This window comes from Piliocolobus tephrosceles, chromosome X, assembly GCF_002776525.5.
Source record: "Piliocolobus tephrosceles isolate RC106 chromosome X, ASM277652v3, whole genome shotgun sequence".
Lineage (NCBI taxonomy): Eukaryota > Metazoa > Chordata > Mammalia > Primates > Cercopithecidae > Piliocolobus > Piliocolobus tephrosceles.
In genome coordinates, this window is record NC_045455.1 from 71474009 (window position 1) to 71489759 (window position 15751).

General features: G+C 44.8%; 1 protein-coding gene across 1 annotated transcript in view; it reads left to right on the top strand.

Moving 5' to 3' along the window:
* Positions 1 to 15751, top strand: part of ERICH6B (glutamate rich 6B) — a 51677-nt gene that overhangs the window by 16919 nt on the left and 19007 nt on the right. The window contains 3 exon segments of the mRNA XM_026454242.1: positions 3477 to 3565; positions 9670 to 9806; positions 14295 to 14356. Of these exon segments, the coding sequence (XP_026310027.1) occupies positions 3477 to 3565; positions 9670 to 9806; positions 14295 to 14356 (288 nt within the window).

Genomic DNA, 15751 nt, shown 5'->3' on the forward strand with positions numbered 1-15751 from the left:
TACTTGTTAAAGCCCAGTAAGTAGACTTTATTCAGAACCACTGTGGTAAGTTTAGAGAGCACAGCAATGAGATTTTGCAGGAGGGGAAAGAGCTTGGGCTCAAGTCCAAATATAGCATGGGCAAGTGAGAAATTATACCCAAGGAGCAGGGTAGAGGTCAGTGGATGGAAAATCACTAAGAGGAAAGCATGGGGAATGCTGAATAAACCAACCTAATAGGATTCTTGCTGAAGATGGGTCAGGTGATCAGATATTAACCAGATGATGGTGGGGCATGAAGAACCTCATTAGATATTGAGGGAGATCAGATATTGAGGGTAGGGGTTCTTGTTAAACCAACTTAGCAGGGTTCTTGCTAAAACTGGATTTTATAAGGAAGTGCACAGATGGGCCTAGGAAAAGATTCGGGAGCCCGACTAAAGTTTGGTCAAGCAAAGAATCTTTGTCACATAATGTGGGAATTATAATATTTACCCCTCAGGGCAAATACACACAGCTCATTTATCCCAAATTCAAGAATGATCATTCAGTCAAGAAAAATGTTAAGAGGTTGGGTGCAGTGGCTCATGCCTGTAATCTGAGCACTTTAGGAGGCCGAGAAGGAAGGATCACTTGAGGCCAAGAGTTTGAGACTAGCCTGGGCAACATAGCAATACCTCATCTCTACAAAAAATTTAAAAATTAATCAGGCATTGTGGTGTGTGCCTGTAGTCCCAGCTACTCAGGAGACTGAGGTGGGAGTATTGTCACAGTTAGCCATGATCACAACACTGCAATTCACCCTGAGCTACAGAGAGAGACCCTGTCCCTAAAAATTTTCTTACATAAAAAAGAAAAATGATAGAGGAGAGGCACTTGAATAAGGAAGAGTTAAGATTTGTTCTTAATCCCAGTACTTTGGGAGGCTGAGGCCAGCGAATCACGAGCTCAAGAGGTAGAGACCATCCTGGCCAACATGGGAGGACCCCGTCTCTACTAAAAATACAAAAATTAGCTGGACATGATGGTGTGTGCCTGTAATCCCAGCTACTCAGGAAGCTGAGGCAGGAGAATCGGTTGAACCCAGGAGGCAGAGGTTGCAGTGAGCCAAGATCGTGCCACCGCACTCCAGCCTGGCAATAGGCCGTCTCAAAAAAAAAAAAAAAAAGAGATTTGTTGTTTTTAATCAGAGCAGGGGAAGACATGCTCCACCTGGGGAGCAGTGTGTGCTAGCATTGACCTACATCAGCACTAGTCCTCGGAGCCACCCTCAAGATGAGTCTTATTGTCCCATTGCACAGATACGGAGCTGGGTGCAAGGGGGACATGCAACAGTGACATGCCGGAAGTGGCCCAGGTTCCAGACAACAGAACCACCACTCGAACTTGGCCTGACACTCCCCCCGGCCCTTCCCATCCTCCCGTAGAGTGACCTCAGGAGGAGATAATGATATCACTAGAAGAGAGGTAGAGGTTGACAGATGTCCCCAAAGGGAAAGTTAATTAGAAATAAGGCTTTTTCTTCTCATTCAGCCCCAGTGACAGCTATGATACTGCTTATTTACACTTGACATGTTGACAGTGCCCAGCCATGTTAATAAGCTTACTTATTACTTTGAATCGAATGCTCCTGAGCACCACCGTTGAGTATTCGGCGCTGCCAAGTTCACCTTCTTCCCGTGATAAACACCTCCTTTTGTACCACCTCACATTATTATTCAATATGCATTATTCAAAAATTTTAAAAAACTACTAAGATGCGGCATTCGCAAATGATGGGAAGTTACTGAGTTACCAGGGCCACAGCTGTACTCGTCTCCATCTCGGGCAGGCACATCTGAGGCAGGCTTGGAGCATCTTCCAAAACAGCCTGCTCCTTGGTCTCTCAGGCCCCTTTTCTACCAGTTCATTCATTTCTCCTCTCTACTGCCACCCACAAGGAGCTTCCCCAGTGCTTGCTTGAATTCCCAAGGATTCTTGCTGGGTTTTCCTCCATGGTTTTTTTAAAAACCTCCTTGGTCGTTTCCATGGCAGACAGTTCAGGAACACACAGTGTTTTTAGAATCAAGCTGAGCATGCCCTTGCCCTTGCCCTGTTGTGGGTACCCCAGTGGGGGTGGCATTGTGTGCACCTGTGGGAAGTGATGGAAGAATTGCCAGGGAATTCTGGAAGCATGGGGCCCACCTCATATGCGGCAAGTCTGTCAGGCACAAGCCAAGCTGCAGAAGAAGGTTTGCAAGTAGAGAGGCCCCAGGCCTGTGTGGGTAAAGGCAGCCCCAGCTCAGTAAAATTCTCCATCCCAGGAGGAGCCCGAAGGAGTCAGAGTTTTTGCCACAGAGCCAAAATTGGGAAGAACAACAAAAGTAACGTGTAGAGATCACAAAGAACATCCCATCTCTGTCCCCAAAGGCGTAAGAAGGACACAAAATCAGTCTAGGGCCAACCTGGCAGGGTTCCCAGGCTCTCCGGAGGGGCTAGCTGGAAAGGGCTGGTGTCATCAGAAGCTGAGACAATCGGCCACCATCATTTCCCTGGGGGCCCAATTATCATGCCAGAGCCACTTCCTCTGAGTTCTTCTCTCAGAATCACCTTCCCAGGAGTATGGAAGAGAGGCCCAAGTCGTACTGATCAGTTCCACAATTCAGCTTGCACCCCAGCTCCCTGGAGGCTCTAAGCTACTCTTCTGGCCCGGAGAGTCACCAGGCTGCCGCTGACCTTTGTAGGAACAAGGGCATTCACTGTCTCTGGAAGACGTTCTCCATCCAGCTCACTGGCTCGGGGATTCATCTCTTATGCTCTGATTAGTAATTATGAATCATATGCAATTCTAGAAATTGGCAAATTTTGACAAGCCCGGCGGAAGACAGATATATTTCTTGAAATTTCCAAGTGAAAATCACACTCGGAATAAGTCTCCCTCAGAACAAAATCTAAAGTCCTTCCCATAGGCTACAAGGTCCTTTGAAAGCTGGCCCCAGCCCACCACCTGCACACCTACTCCTCCCTCCCTCACCCGCCCCTGACTCCTCTCTGACCTCCCCTCAGGATGTGCAATTTCATGTCTACTCTACTGCGGGCATAACATAGGGGTCCCCCGGCCATGTGTCAAACACGCCCCTCCCACACTCACCTCAGGGCTTTTGCACCTCCTAGTCCTCTGCTGGATTGTGGCCTTCTGCCTGTGCATTCCTTACTTCACTCAGGACTCATTCAAAGACCACCTTGTCAGACTGACCCTCACCAGCCACTAGGAACACACACTTGCTTTCTTAAGTCGGCCACTGAAACAGACCCTCTTATTCCTATTTGATTAGTACCCCCAAGTTGAATTTTAGGTCATGTGATTAACCTGTTTAATATCTCATTGATGATGTATGCATTTTTTGGAAGGGCAAAGGTAAATACCATCAATCTATTTCTATTCTTTTTAAATTTTTTATGTTTTTGGTTTTCTTTCCACATGCCCTTCCTTTTGATGCTCCCTCCAAAATTGAAAGTCATGGAGTTTGCTTCTAAAGAGAACTTTTGGGATGGTATAACAGATGAGTCCATTGACAAGCTGGAAGCGGAGGACTTAGATGAACAGGTAAGTTGGATAAAAACTTGAGACCCAGCCCCCACTCCAAATGTTAGAGCAGGGTGGCCCAAGCCCAGCTCAGGCAAGCTGGCTGAGGTCTTGGGATCTGAGGACCTGGGTTTTCTTTTTGTCTCGTATACCCCAGACTGGGTGTTAAAGACAGTAACCCAGAAACTCCAACATGCATAGACAGAAAAACCCCAAGGAAAGCCTACTCCCTCTATGTAGATGGGGCAACCTGGCAAGACAGAAAACTCCAGATGCTAACCTCTCTACTCCAGGCAGGCACCACAGCAAATAGCAGTGGTGTGTCTCTCCCATCTTTGCAGGTCTGTGACCATGACCACCCTGCAGAGAGACACAGAACCAGCCCTGGAAATTCAACAGGGTGCTCTCCCCAGCTGTTTGCAATCACCAGAGGGGACATGGGGGAGTCATCATGGTTTCAATAAGCCTTACATCCGCTGGATGTTTTCTTGTCTTTAAGACAAAATTTTAGTTATAATTTTGTAAATATGCCACATGAATGTTTTGCCTATGGGGGGCAGCCTAGTGGCTCGAATTTCCTGCATCAGCTTCCTCTAGGGCTTGCACTCCATGCTGATTCTGAGGGAAGCATTAGTATGCATCCTGTCCTCAACTGCTAAGACTTCTCAGATTGTAGGTGCTGACTACAATCCTAAAAATGAAATCTTGTGTCTCTGGAACCCAAAGCTAAGCAGATATGTTTTCCTAAATTTATAAAAGGCAAAAAACTAAATATTTCATTGTTAAAATGTTTTTAATTGAGAAATTTTCTGGTCTCAGTTCATATTTAGCCCTAAATTCTATACTTGCCTCTATAAAGCACCATATTACTAAGATTTGCTGAAATACTACAATGAAGGGAGAAAAAAAATGACAGAAATTTAGATTTACTGCTTTGGATTTACAAAGGCAGGAAAGTAAACTCAGGCATTTTGGAAAGATTTTTCAACTAGAGTTGAAACCTGAAGGAATTGTTTTAATTAGATACAAATTATTCAGAAAACTTCAAGGCTCCTGTCCATTGATGTTTAGCTATATCAGGTGGCACTGAATTCTCAGGTGACAGACACATCTCCAGGTGTGTTCTGGAAGGACATGGCAGATCTGGGAGCATTCCAGAGTTTTCCTTGGGACAGGTGGGCTGAGCAGGGGAGCTCTTATCACAAGCACCGTGACATTCTAGGACTTTGTTACTAAAGGATTTTAGGCAAGAATGTGACACAATCAGACTTGTTTTTAATTTATTTAAGTATTTTCATTCAAACTCCCTAAACTATCTAGCTTTTACATTGAGAAGCTACCATGTGCACACCATTCTAAAATATTGAAGTAGTAAAGAAGGCTATGAAATAAATGTTTCAAGCCTCTACTTCCTTACTTTAATAAAATAACTGCTGTATACTGTGCTATTTACGTATCCTGGAAATTTTAACGCATATATACATATAGATGTCTTTTAAAACACATGCATATCCACAAATGGAATCATGATGTACATTCTGTTCTATAACTTACTTTTCCCTTAATAACATATTTCGGGAAGCTTTGGTATTCCATTACTTCTTGTACCATAATTTAACTAGCGCCCTGTCAATGGATGTCTAACTTGTTTCCAGTCTTGTATTGTGTGTGTGTGTGTGTATGTGTGTGTACATATAAATATATATATATATATTCAATGCAATGAATTGTACATATATTATCACATACAAATGCAAGTGTATGTAAAGAATAAATTTCTAGCAGTTGATGCTGGAACCAGAACTATCTGCATCTTTAACTCAAAAAGCATTGACAAATTTCCACACCAGTAAGTTGTACCATTTTCCTATTCCCACCTAGAGGGCATGAGAAGGCCTCCTTCATCATATCCTCAACCACCAAGGGACATAATTCTGGCCCATCTGATAGGGTGAAAATAGCATCTCATTGTTGGTTTTTGCATCTCCTCCGTTAAGAAAGGTGCTGGGCATTTTCACAATTATTGGACATTTGTGTCTCTCTGTGAGTGGCCAGTTGGTGTCGTCTTCTCTTCTACCAAGTTGCTTATTTCTCTTTCTTTCTGATTTGTGAGGGCTTTTAATATATGAAAGAACTTAATTCTTTTTCTGACATACATGTAAATTTGTTTCCAGTTTGTATTTTGTTTTCCAACCTTCTTCTTGGTATTGTCCATGACAGGGTCATTTTTTATGTGCAGGTGGTCGCATGTATCAATATTTTCTTTTCTGATTACTAAGTATTGTTTCATGTGTAGAGAGGTCTTTTCACTCCTCAAAATAATTTTCATAATTAATTTATGTGTTCCTCTAGCTATCTAAGGGATCTCTTTAAAACTATGTGGAATTTATTTGGGGGAAACAATGTGGCATAGGAGATCTAACCAAAGTCCCCAACAATACTGAGCCCTTTCTCCATGGACAGGGTCAAATTTCCTTTTTTAAAGGTCACTCTGGTAGCTTTGTGGATGATGAGTTGGAGGGGAGAGGCTGAGGGCAGGAAGATTAGTAACATGGAGCAGTACAGATGAACACATGGGAAAGCCTGGTAGCTCAGGGCAGTGCCCAGCACAGCTGCCATGACATGGTATGGATTTCTACACTATAGGCTGGAAAGCTGAAGAGGAAAAGAAGGGTACATTTGTAGGGTAAGATAGAAAATTCTACTTGGTACGCACTGAGTGTTAAGTTCCTATAAGATATCCAGATAAAGTTCAATTGAAAACCAGAAATACACAATCTAGGTCCTTGGAGAAAGCTCTTGGCTAAAGATTTTTATTTGGAATCTGTATTCATTTGCTAAGGCCTGTTGTTAACAAAGTACCACCTTTGAGTGACTTGAACAACAAAATTTACTGTCTCATAGTTCTGGAGACTCGAAATCTGAAATCAAGATGTCAGCAGAGTTCGTTCCTTGTGAGGGCTGTGAGGGAAGGATCTGGCCCAGGTCTCTCTCCATGACTTGTAGATGGCCATCTTCTCCTACATCTATTCACCCCATTCTCCCTCCATGCATGTCTGTATGTCCACATTTCCCCTTGCTGTAAAGACACCAGTCATACTGGATTAGAGCCCACCCTAAGGACCTCATTTCAACTTGAGTACCTCTGTGAAGAACCTATCTCCAAATGATCACAGTCTAAGGTATTGAACTTCAACATACGAATTTGGGTGGCAGGGAAGTGGGGAAACACAATTCAACCATAATAGAATCCTTAGCATACAGCTGAAGCCTTAGATGGGGAGAGGATCACAAGGCATTTTTTTGTCTGACTACTGCAGGTAGACAAAAACCCCTGTCCCCCAACTCGTAAAAGCATTCCAGCATTAGCTGGTGTTTACACATGAGCCTAGGAGCTTTCTTGGTTTGCAGTTAGTGTGGAGAATAGTTTTTGGTAAGCAAGGAGGAACGCAAAAAAAAAAATGGTTGGAGGGAATGATACCATATCTTCTTATCCAAATGCCATAGACGGAAAGAGGACCCCTACGATTAGGGTGTAAAGACTTAACATGTAAAGTCACTTACAAAAACTAGTCATGGTACACATTGTGAAACTCTAGACACAGCAGTGCTACTCCAGAGTCCCAGTGAAAAAGTATGTCCCAGGGCTGAGGAGTCCTTTCCCCCTGGTCTCTGTGCCACTCCCTTCCCCAAGGATTGAATGCTCAGGGTGCTGTGGCAGCACGTGTGGCACAGACACTGCATTCCCAGGATAGGCAGTGATGCAGCTTGGCAAAGCAGCACATCTGCAAGCAACATGGTAGGTGATAGATACGGACAAGTGGGTCAGAGCAGGAGGAGAACAATGGAGTGAATGCCACATGGAACCTGCAGCTGCAATGGGGCAAATGCCACGCGGAACCTGTGGCTGCAGCGGGGCGAATGCCACACAGAATCTGCAGGTGCAAGACTTGTTTAAGTAAACTTCTGAGGCACATTTTGAGAGACTACCAGAAACCAGAGGGGTAAAAACTGGGGAGAGGAAGCTAAAGCCCTCCTATTTGGAGGGGGTCTATCAACCTATAGTTCAGTTATTCTGACAACCTGATTCATTTGCTATTTTTAATTTACTATCACATGCTTGATTTGTTTTTTTCTTATAGAGGCAGGGTCTCACTATGTTGCCCAGGCTGGTCTCGAACTCCTGGGCTCAAGTGAGCCACTCACCTCAGCCTCCCAAAGTGCTGGGATTACAGGTGTGAGCCACCGTGCCCAGCCTTCATGTTTTATTTCAGTGACATACTTATGCATCACAAACCTTGCAGTGAAAATTATTTTGACTCCAAGAACCAGATGTTAACCCAGGAGAAGTCTCTGGGCTTGGGAGTCCTCATCACTGAGGTGCCAAATACACCTACCACGATGATGGGGATGGTTCCACTCTGTAGGCTAGGCAAGCAGATGGAGTAAACCCCATCAGATGTCACACATGCTGGCTTCATAGAGTGGCGTGGCACAGTCTAGAGTACAACCCACCCAGGTGGTCGGCCATCCAGCAGACCACAACAGACACTCTATTTTCTGAAGAACAGACCATAAAATGCAAACCGAATGGGGATAGATCACTGGCCTAGGTGAACAGAAAGTCACTTCATCCCAAAGGAGGGATTGTCAACAATGAGGAATTTAGAGGCAGGAATATGGGCAGCAAAGGTCTTCACCCCAACCTGTCCTGAAGTACTGACTCAAGAAATAGAGAGAGACAGGGCTCAGAGGCTAAGAATCAGGCAAGCGGACCTAAAGTACCCCAGCTTTCCCCCAACCTAGAAACACTGGCCAGCCATAAGCCATATCCTTGTATCTGTCCCAGATCATGTGCAACTTCGGATATGTTGGTCTTTCACTTGCTGTAGGAAGCTAGTGAGTTAATGGTATATTCTCCATGATCACACATTGAACAACAGCAATCTCAGCCTGTTGCTGAGCAAAGAATAGGCAACATGACCAATCCCTGGCTGTCCTCTCTAAGAAGCCTGCTTCACTTTCGATCAAAAGAGATCCAAAACAGAAACTCCGGTGAGGACCCACCTATGGGTCAATCCTGGTCAGCAGCACAGACATGGGAAAGAATGATCCAACTGACCAAATAAAAAGGCAGCTTGTGGACAAGTGCCGTGGCACACACCTGTAGTCCCAGCACCTTGGGAGACTGAGGCAGGCAGATCACTTGAGGCCAGGAGTTCAAGACCAGCCTGGCCAACATGGTGAAATCCCATCTCTACTAAAGATACAAAAATTAGCTGGGCATGGTGGCACATGCCTGTGATCCCAGCTACTCAGGAGGCTGAGGCATGAGAATCACTTGAACCCAGGAGGCGGAGGTTGCAGTGAGCCTAGATTGTGCCACTGCACTCCAGCCTGGGCGACAGACTGAAATTCCATCTTTAAAAAAAAAAAAAAAAAAAAGGCAGCTTGTAATGTCATTACTTTGGAAGAATCTTTAAAAGCAGAACTGCCTAATGCAGTGATGCACGAGGTGCTATGCTACTTTTCTGAAGACTCATCCTTCACATTGAATAAATAAATAACCACTGGGAGCTTGGCCATTTGTAGAATGCAGAAAACCTGTTATGCTCTTAAAGCATGGAAGCATTTTTACATTCCATAGCCATCTCCACATTTGGAAAAAGAAGATAATTGTATGTTCTCCAAAGATTTTTTGGCATACTGATGTTTAAAAACTTTTTTAAGGAAATTGAGGAACAAGAAGAGGGTGTGATGATAACGGAAAAACTCTTTAAAAGAATTCTTGCTAACCATCCTGTGGGTCCCGTTTTCTTTTTCCTTTTGTTTTTTTATCTTCAACTTTTAAATTCAGGGTGCAGGATGTGCAAGTTTGTTACATAGGTAAACGTGTGCCATGGTGGTTTGCTGCACAGATCAGCGCATCACCTAGGTATTAAGCCCAGCAGCCATTAGCTATCCTTTCCGTTGCTCTCCCTCCCCCTTCCCCTGGTTCCCATTTTTGTGTTTTTAGAATAATATGTTCAAGTGTCACATAGTACCTTTGGGAGTCAGAAAAGTGATTAACTAATAAATCATTAATTTCCATTTTCTGAATATTTCATTATTTGATCCTTTTGTAGTTTTTGAACAGCTCCTATCAGACAGTATTTAAAACAATAATCAAAGAAATGGCTGCTCGCAATGAACTGGAAGAGGATTTTGACATTCCCCTAACTAGGCTACTGGAAAGTGAAAACAGATGGAAACTGTTAATTATGTAAGTAACTGGTAAGGCCAAGTGATTGGTCCGTGGATTTGGGTATGCCAGAGGTGGCAGCAGGGAAAGTGTAAATTGAGCCATCAACAAAAAGAGCAAAGTCAGGACCAGACAGGTTCCCTGAGTCAAGGACCAGGAACAGGTCAACCACAGGGAAAGGGTAAGATCCAGGGGTCAGATGTGCAGAATGATCCAGCTGCTAGACCAAAATCAAACTCAAGAGCAAGGACATTGCAAGCATGGGAGGTACAGGATAAGATCAAGGCAGATGGTGACAGAGGCTGGAAATTCAGGGCAAGAAAAGGCTTGCAGGGACCATGAACTTGTACAAAAGTCTAGGGAGCAAAGTTCAGACCCCTGGCACTTAAGGAGAAGACACCGGGGAGTCAAGACCTGGGGCAACTGCCCACCAAATTCCCTGGCTTCACACTAGGTAAGCTAATGCTTTTCCATGCATCTTGAAGGAGGGAGAGCCTTGAGCTTCACTAACCTGGGGTTACGGCCAGGGCCCCGTAAGGTTATTGTAGACCTGTGTCACTGGCACCAGGTCTTTCTAGCTGGCAAGGCCCCAGGTCACAAAATGTTCCAGCCATTTGTACACTGTATTAGTTCATTTTATGCTGCTGATAAAGACCCAAGATTGGGCAATTTACAAAAGAAAGATATTTAATGGACTTACAGTTTCATGTGACTGAGGAGGCCTCACAATCATGGCAGAAGATGAAAGGCATATCTTACATGGTGGCAGACAAGTGAAGACAGCTTTTTCAGGAAAACTGGCCCTTAAGATAACCATCAGATCTCATGAGACTTACTCACTATTAGGAGAACAGAATGGGAAAGGCCTGTCCCCATGATTCAATTACCTCCCACAGGGTCCCTCTCATAACACGTGGGAATTCAAGATGAGATTTGGGTGGGAACACAGCCAAACCATATCATCCCACCACCAGCCCCTCTCAATCTCATATCCTCACATTTCAAAAACCAATCATGCATTCCCAACTGTCCCCCAAAGTCTTAACTCATTTCAGCATTAACTCAAAAGTTTACAGTCCAAAGTCTCATCTGAGACAAGGCAAGTCCCTTCTGCCTATGAGCCTGTAAAATCGAAAGCAAGTTAGTTACTTCCTAGATACAACGGGCGTACAGACATTGGATAAATACAGCTGTTCTAACTGGGAGAAATTGGCCAAAATGAAGGGGCTACAGGCCCCATGCAAGTCCAAAATCCAATAGGGCAGTCATTAAACCTTCAAGTTCCAAAATAATCTCCTTTAGCTCCATGTCTCACATCCAGGTCACGCTAATGCAAGAGGTGGGTTCCCATGGTCTTGGGCAGCTCTGCCCCTGTGACTTTGCAGGGTATAGCCTCCGTCCCAGCTGCTTTTATGGGCTGGCATTGAGCATCGGAGGCTTTTCCAAATGCACAGTGCAAGCTGTCAGTGGTGCTCCACTAGGTGGTGCCCCAGTAGGGACTCTGTGTGGAGGATCTGACCCCACATTTTCCATCTGCACCGCACTAGCAGAGATTCTCCATAAGGACCCCACCCCTACAGCAAACTTCTGCCTAGGCATCCAGAAGTTTCCATACATCCTCTGAAATCTAGGCAGAGGTTCCCAAACCCCAGTTCTTGACTTCTGTGCACTCACAGGCTCAACACCATGTGGTAGCTGCCCAGGCTTGGGGTTTGCACCCTCTGAAGCCACAGCCCCAGCTCTATGTTGACCCCTTTCAGCCATGGCTGGAGCAGCTGGTATGCAAGGCACCAAGTCCCAACGCTGCAAACAACACGGGGACCCTGGGCCTGGGCCATGAAACCATTTTTTCCTCCTAGGCCTTCAGGCCTGTGATGGGAGGTGCTGCTGTGAAGACCTCTGACACCCTGGAGACATTTTCCCCATTGTCTTGGGGATTAACATTCAGCTTCTTGTTACTTATGCAAATTTCTACAGCTGGCTTGAATTTCTTCTCAGAAAATAGAATTTTCTTTTCTATTGCATTGTCAGGCTGCAACTTTTCTGAACTTTTATACTCTGCTTCCCTTAGTAAACTGAATGCCTTTAACAGCACCCAAGTCACCTCTTGAATGCTTTGCTTCTTAGAAATTTCTTCCACCAGCTACCCTAAATCATCCCCCTCAAGTTCAAAGTTTCACAGATCTCTAGGGCACAGGCAAAATGCTGCCAATCTCTTTGCTAAAACATAAAAGGGTCACCTTTGCTCCAGTACCCAACAAGTTCCTCATTTCCATCTGAGACCACCTCAACCTGGACTTTTTTGTCACCATTTTGGGCAAAGTCATTCGACAAGTCTCTAGGAAGTTCCAAACTTTCCCACATTTTCCTGTCTTCTTCTGAGGCCTCCAAATTGTTCCAACTCCTGCCTGTTAGCTAGTTCCAAAGTCACTTCCACATTTTCAGGTATCTTTGAGCAGCACTTCACTCTACTGGTACCAATTTACTGTATTAGTCTATTTTCACACTGCTGATAAAGACATGCCCAAGACTGGGTAATTTACAAAAGAAAGAGATTTAATGGACTTACAATTCCACATGGCTGGGGAGGGCTCAGAATCATGGTGGAAGGTGAAAAGCACATCTCACATGGTGGCAGACAAGAGAAGAGAACTTGTACAGGAAAATTCAATAACAGTCAGATCTCATAAGACTTTTTCACTATCACAAGAACAGCATAGAAAAGATGCCCCCATCGTTCAGTTACCTCCCACTGGGTTCCTTTCACCACACATGGGAATTCAAGATAAGATTTGGGTGGGGACACAGCCAAACTATATCATACATACACCCAGCCTGTGGTGCAGGCATGCTCTCAGCATGGAAGCCTGCTCTTTCCTTTATCCACTGTCAGAAACCTGGAGAGCCAGGTACGTGTTTGTGCCCCCATGGGTCTGTTGCAGACTGTTCAGCAGTGGCACCAGGGACAGGCTGTGTGAAACAAGGTGCCCTACCTAATCACGTGGGCAAGTTCAGGTGTTCACAAAAGTCAGGAAGAGATTGACTGCCAGCAGCTTCCACTGTGGACTCAGTAGAGGCATGGGGCAAGAGATCCCCAAGGCTTCTCTGGGAAATGGGAAGGCAAAAACACAAAGAACTCCCAAGCTTTTGGATCAGCAAAACCAAACACCAAATAGTATCTCTACACATTATCCCACTGCCTCTGGCCATTTCCTCCCTCTCTTTCCATTTACACCTGTATCAAAGGCTGATTCTAACCTGATTGCATTCAACAGATATTTCATGTGCACCTACTATGTGCTAATCTAGGCCCTAGGGATACAGTAGAGTATACCCCAGTCTCTGGTATTAAAGAGCCAGCTGATGGGGATTCCACTCGCTTGGAAAGGTGGGCAAAAAAAACAAGAGAGGAACAGCCAGTCTTCCCAAAAGCGCTTTGGGTGCCTGTGGCTAGATCCCCTCACTGGAGTTTAACTCTTATCTGTGTTTGGAATCTTGTTCTGAGCCTAAAGGATAGGCCCCCACTCCACCCATTTCTTGGTCCTTATTTTTTCACAGATGTCAATAGGCTAGGTAACTGCTTCAATTCCATTAAAAGTCCTTGCATTATAAATGAATAACATTTGGTACAAATGGGCCATGGACTCATTCTCACATTTCCCTATTGCTTCTAGGGTACAAATAAGGGAACCATTGCTCTGTGCTAAGTAACAGTGCAGCCCTTTCCAGCAAAGGATGTTTACTTCCTGGAGTTACTCTGGGTTAAATTAGTATGCCCTCTTCAAGGAAACTGATCTAAGGATTTAAAATCTGCAATGGCAAAGGCCTCCTTTTCAGATCCAATTAAGCCTGGGAAGCTCAGTCCTGGCACATTCCTTTTCAAAGGGACTCTGATCTAAGAACTAGAAAACACAGCTGCCCTGGAGAGCACCCTTATTTGGAAGGAAAACAGTCCACGCCACTGAAATGCCAGGATGACTCACTCTGTGTGTTGACATGAGAGGGAGAAAAGGGCTTGATCACATTGAAGAGCTGTGACTTGTGTGGCTTTCATGATAAGTCCTTTTGAGTAAGGCTATTTGAAAGTGTCCTACTGAATACAAAGGGGTGTCAGGTGGTTCTGGGTTTCACTGGAATATAGACAAGCTGCAGAAAATCAAATCCAGCTGTGTGAGTTAACTCATAGGGCCATACTTGCATTTGGACCTCCCTGCCCTGTCAGCGGCCCCCAAGGTTCCCCTCGTTGAATTTGTTTCGAAGGGTTCAGGGTTCAGCTGCATGCTCTGGGTGTGGGTCAGACCCCAAGGGAAGCACTAAATGGATATCAGGCACCATCCCTTTGCTCCTGGGCATTGACTCGAAGAAAACTGGCTTAGAAAGCAAAGCCATTGGCCCCATTTCCACCTGTGCAAGAGACTCTACAGACTTCAGCACTGTTTGCACTGTGTGTGATGGCATGTATGTGTGAATTTAGTCTTGGCTTTTAAAGATGATGCACTTTACTTTTAGGTTGAAGAAAAATTACGAAAAGTTCAAGGAAACAATCTTATGGATTAAGAGGAGACGTGAAGGTAGGCACTACTCCACCATTTTCCACCAGGTGCTGGCTCTCCTGTCTGCGTCCCACCACCTCTCCCCTTCTGCTGTACTGTAAAGAAGGTGGATAGGGCTCATTCACTCACTTCAGTGCCCACACAGCTAATGTGGTCCTGGCTGCCAGGGATGAAATACTGAGCATGACAGACAGAGTCTAGGGCCCCAGTGAGTTTCTCTCTTGGTGGCAGGGGCAGGTGGGGGATCCGAACACAGAGCGAGTCACCTTGGCATTTCAGTGGTGTGGACTGTCTTACTTCCCAAAAAGGATGCTCTCCAGGGCAGCTGTGTTTTCTGGTTCTCAGATCAGAGCTCCTTTGAAAGAGAATGCTCCAGAAAGAGTGAGCTTCTCAGGCTTCATTGGTCTATTCTTGAAAGGATAGACAAGAAAGTAGGGAATTACCATATAGAATGGTTAGGCCCTATGATGGGAAGGGGACACTGTGGGACCACACAGTAAGGGATCTAACACATATTTGGGGGAGTGGGGTACTCCAGGAAAGGAATATTACTGCAAAAATTGGAAAACGAATAGCTCCTTTACCAAGACACTAAAGGCATTTGGTGTCCAGTTATTAAGATTTGCAAATCATGGAAGTTATCAGCTTCATGGATCTAATCATGGAAGGCTTCAGTGAAGGGACTAAGCTATCTTCATTCAAAACTACAACATGGAATATCTTCCAGGTGACTGGACCCAATTAACGTGAAAATGACAGCAATATTCATGGGAGACATAGCTAATCAATCTTGGTACTTTTTCTTGCTGAGCCTTGTCTCAGCCTGATTCCCTCTCAATAGAGTACTTTTACCCCCAGTACCAATTCATGCCTCTGACCTAACTCTTAAGGAATAGCTGCTGTGGGCCCTGCCTGCCTCTCCTGAATCCTGTGTCACCACTAACCCATCCCCACTCCAGCTTCCAACCACACAGTGCTTATGCTGGGATTCCTCTGTTGCATGCTATAGATTTACCTTCCACTGGAGGTGAAAATCTTCTCAGCTTCAAAGCCCGGTTAAGTTCCCTCCCATGAGCTCTCATGGAAGCCTGTATTGACCTCAATGGTGGGACACACGGCACTCTCCTAACTGACCTCCCCGTTAAGTAGTGAGCTGGGGCTCCTCACTCCCACCAAGAACATGTTGGCTGATAACACAGGTAGAAGCCCCTTACCACAGCTCCAACCACTCAGCTCCGACTGTTGTGTTAAGCACTTATCAAAAGACACTAGGTTTGTTTTTCAGTTATTCTTACTAGTTTAGTTCCAAAATTCAGTTGTCATAAAAATGGACAAAATGAATATAAAAAGAAACTGTTGCTAAGAAATGAAAACTAAGTCGAATGCTTTAAAAAACAAAACTCAGCCAGGTGT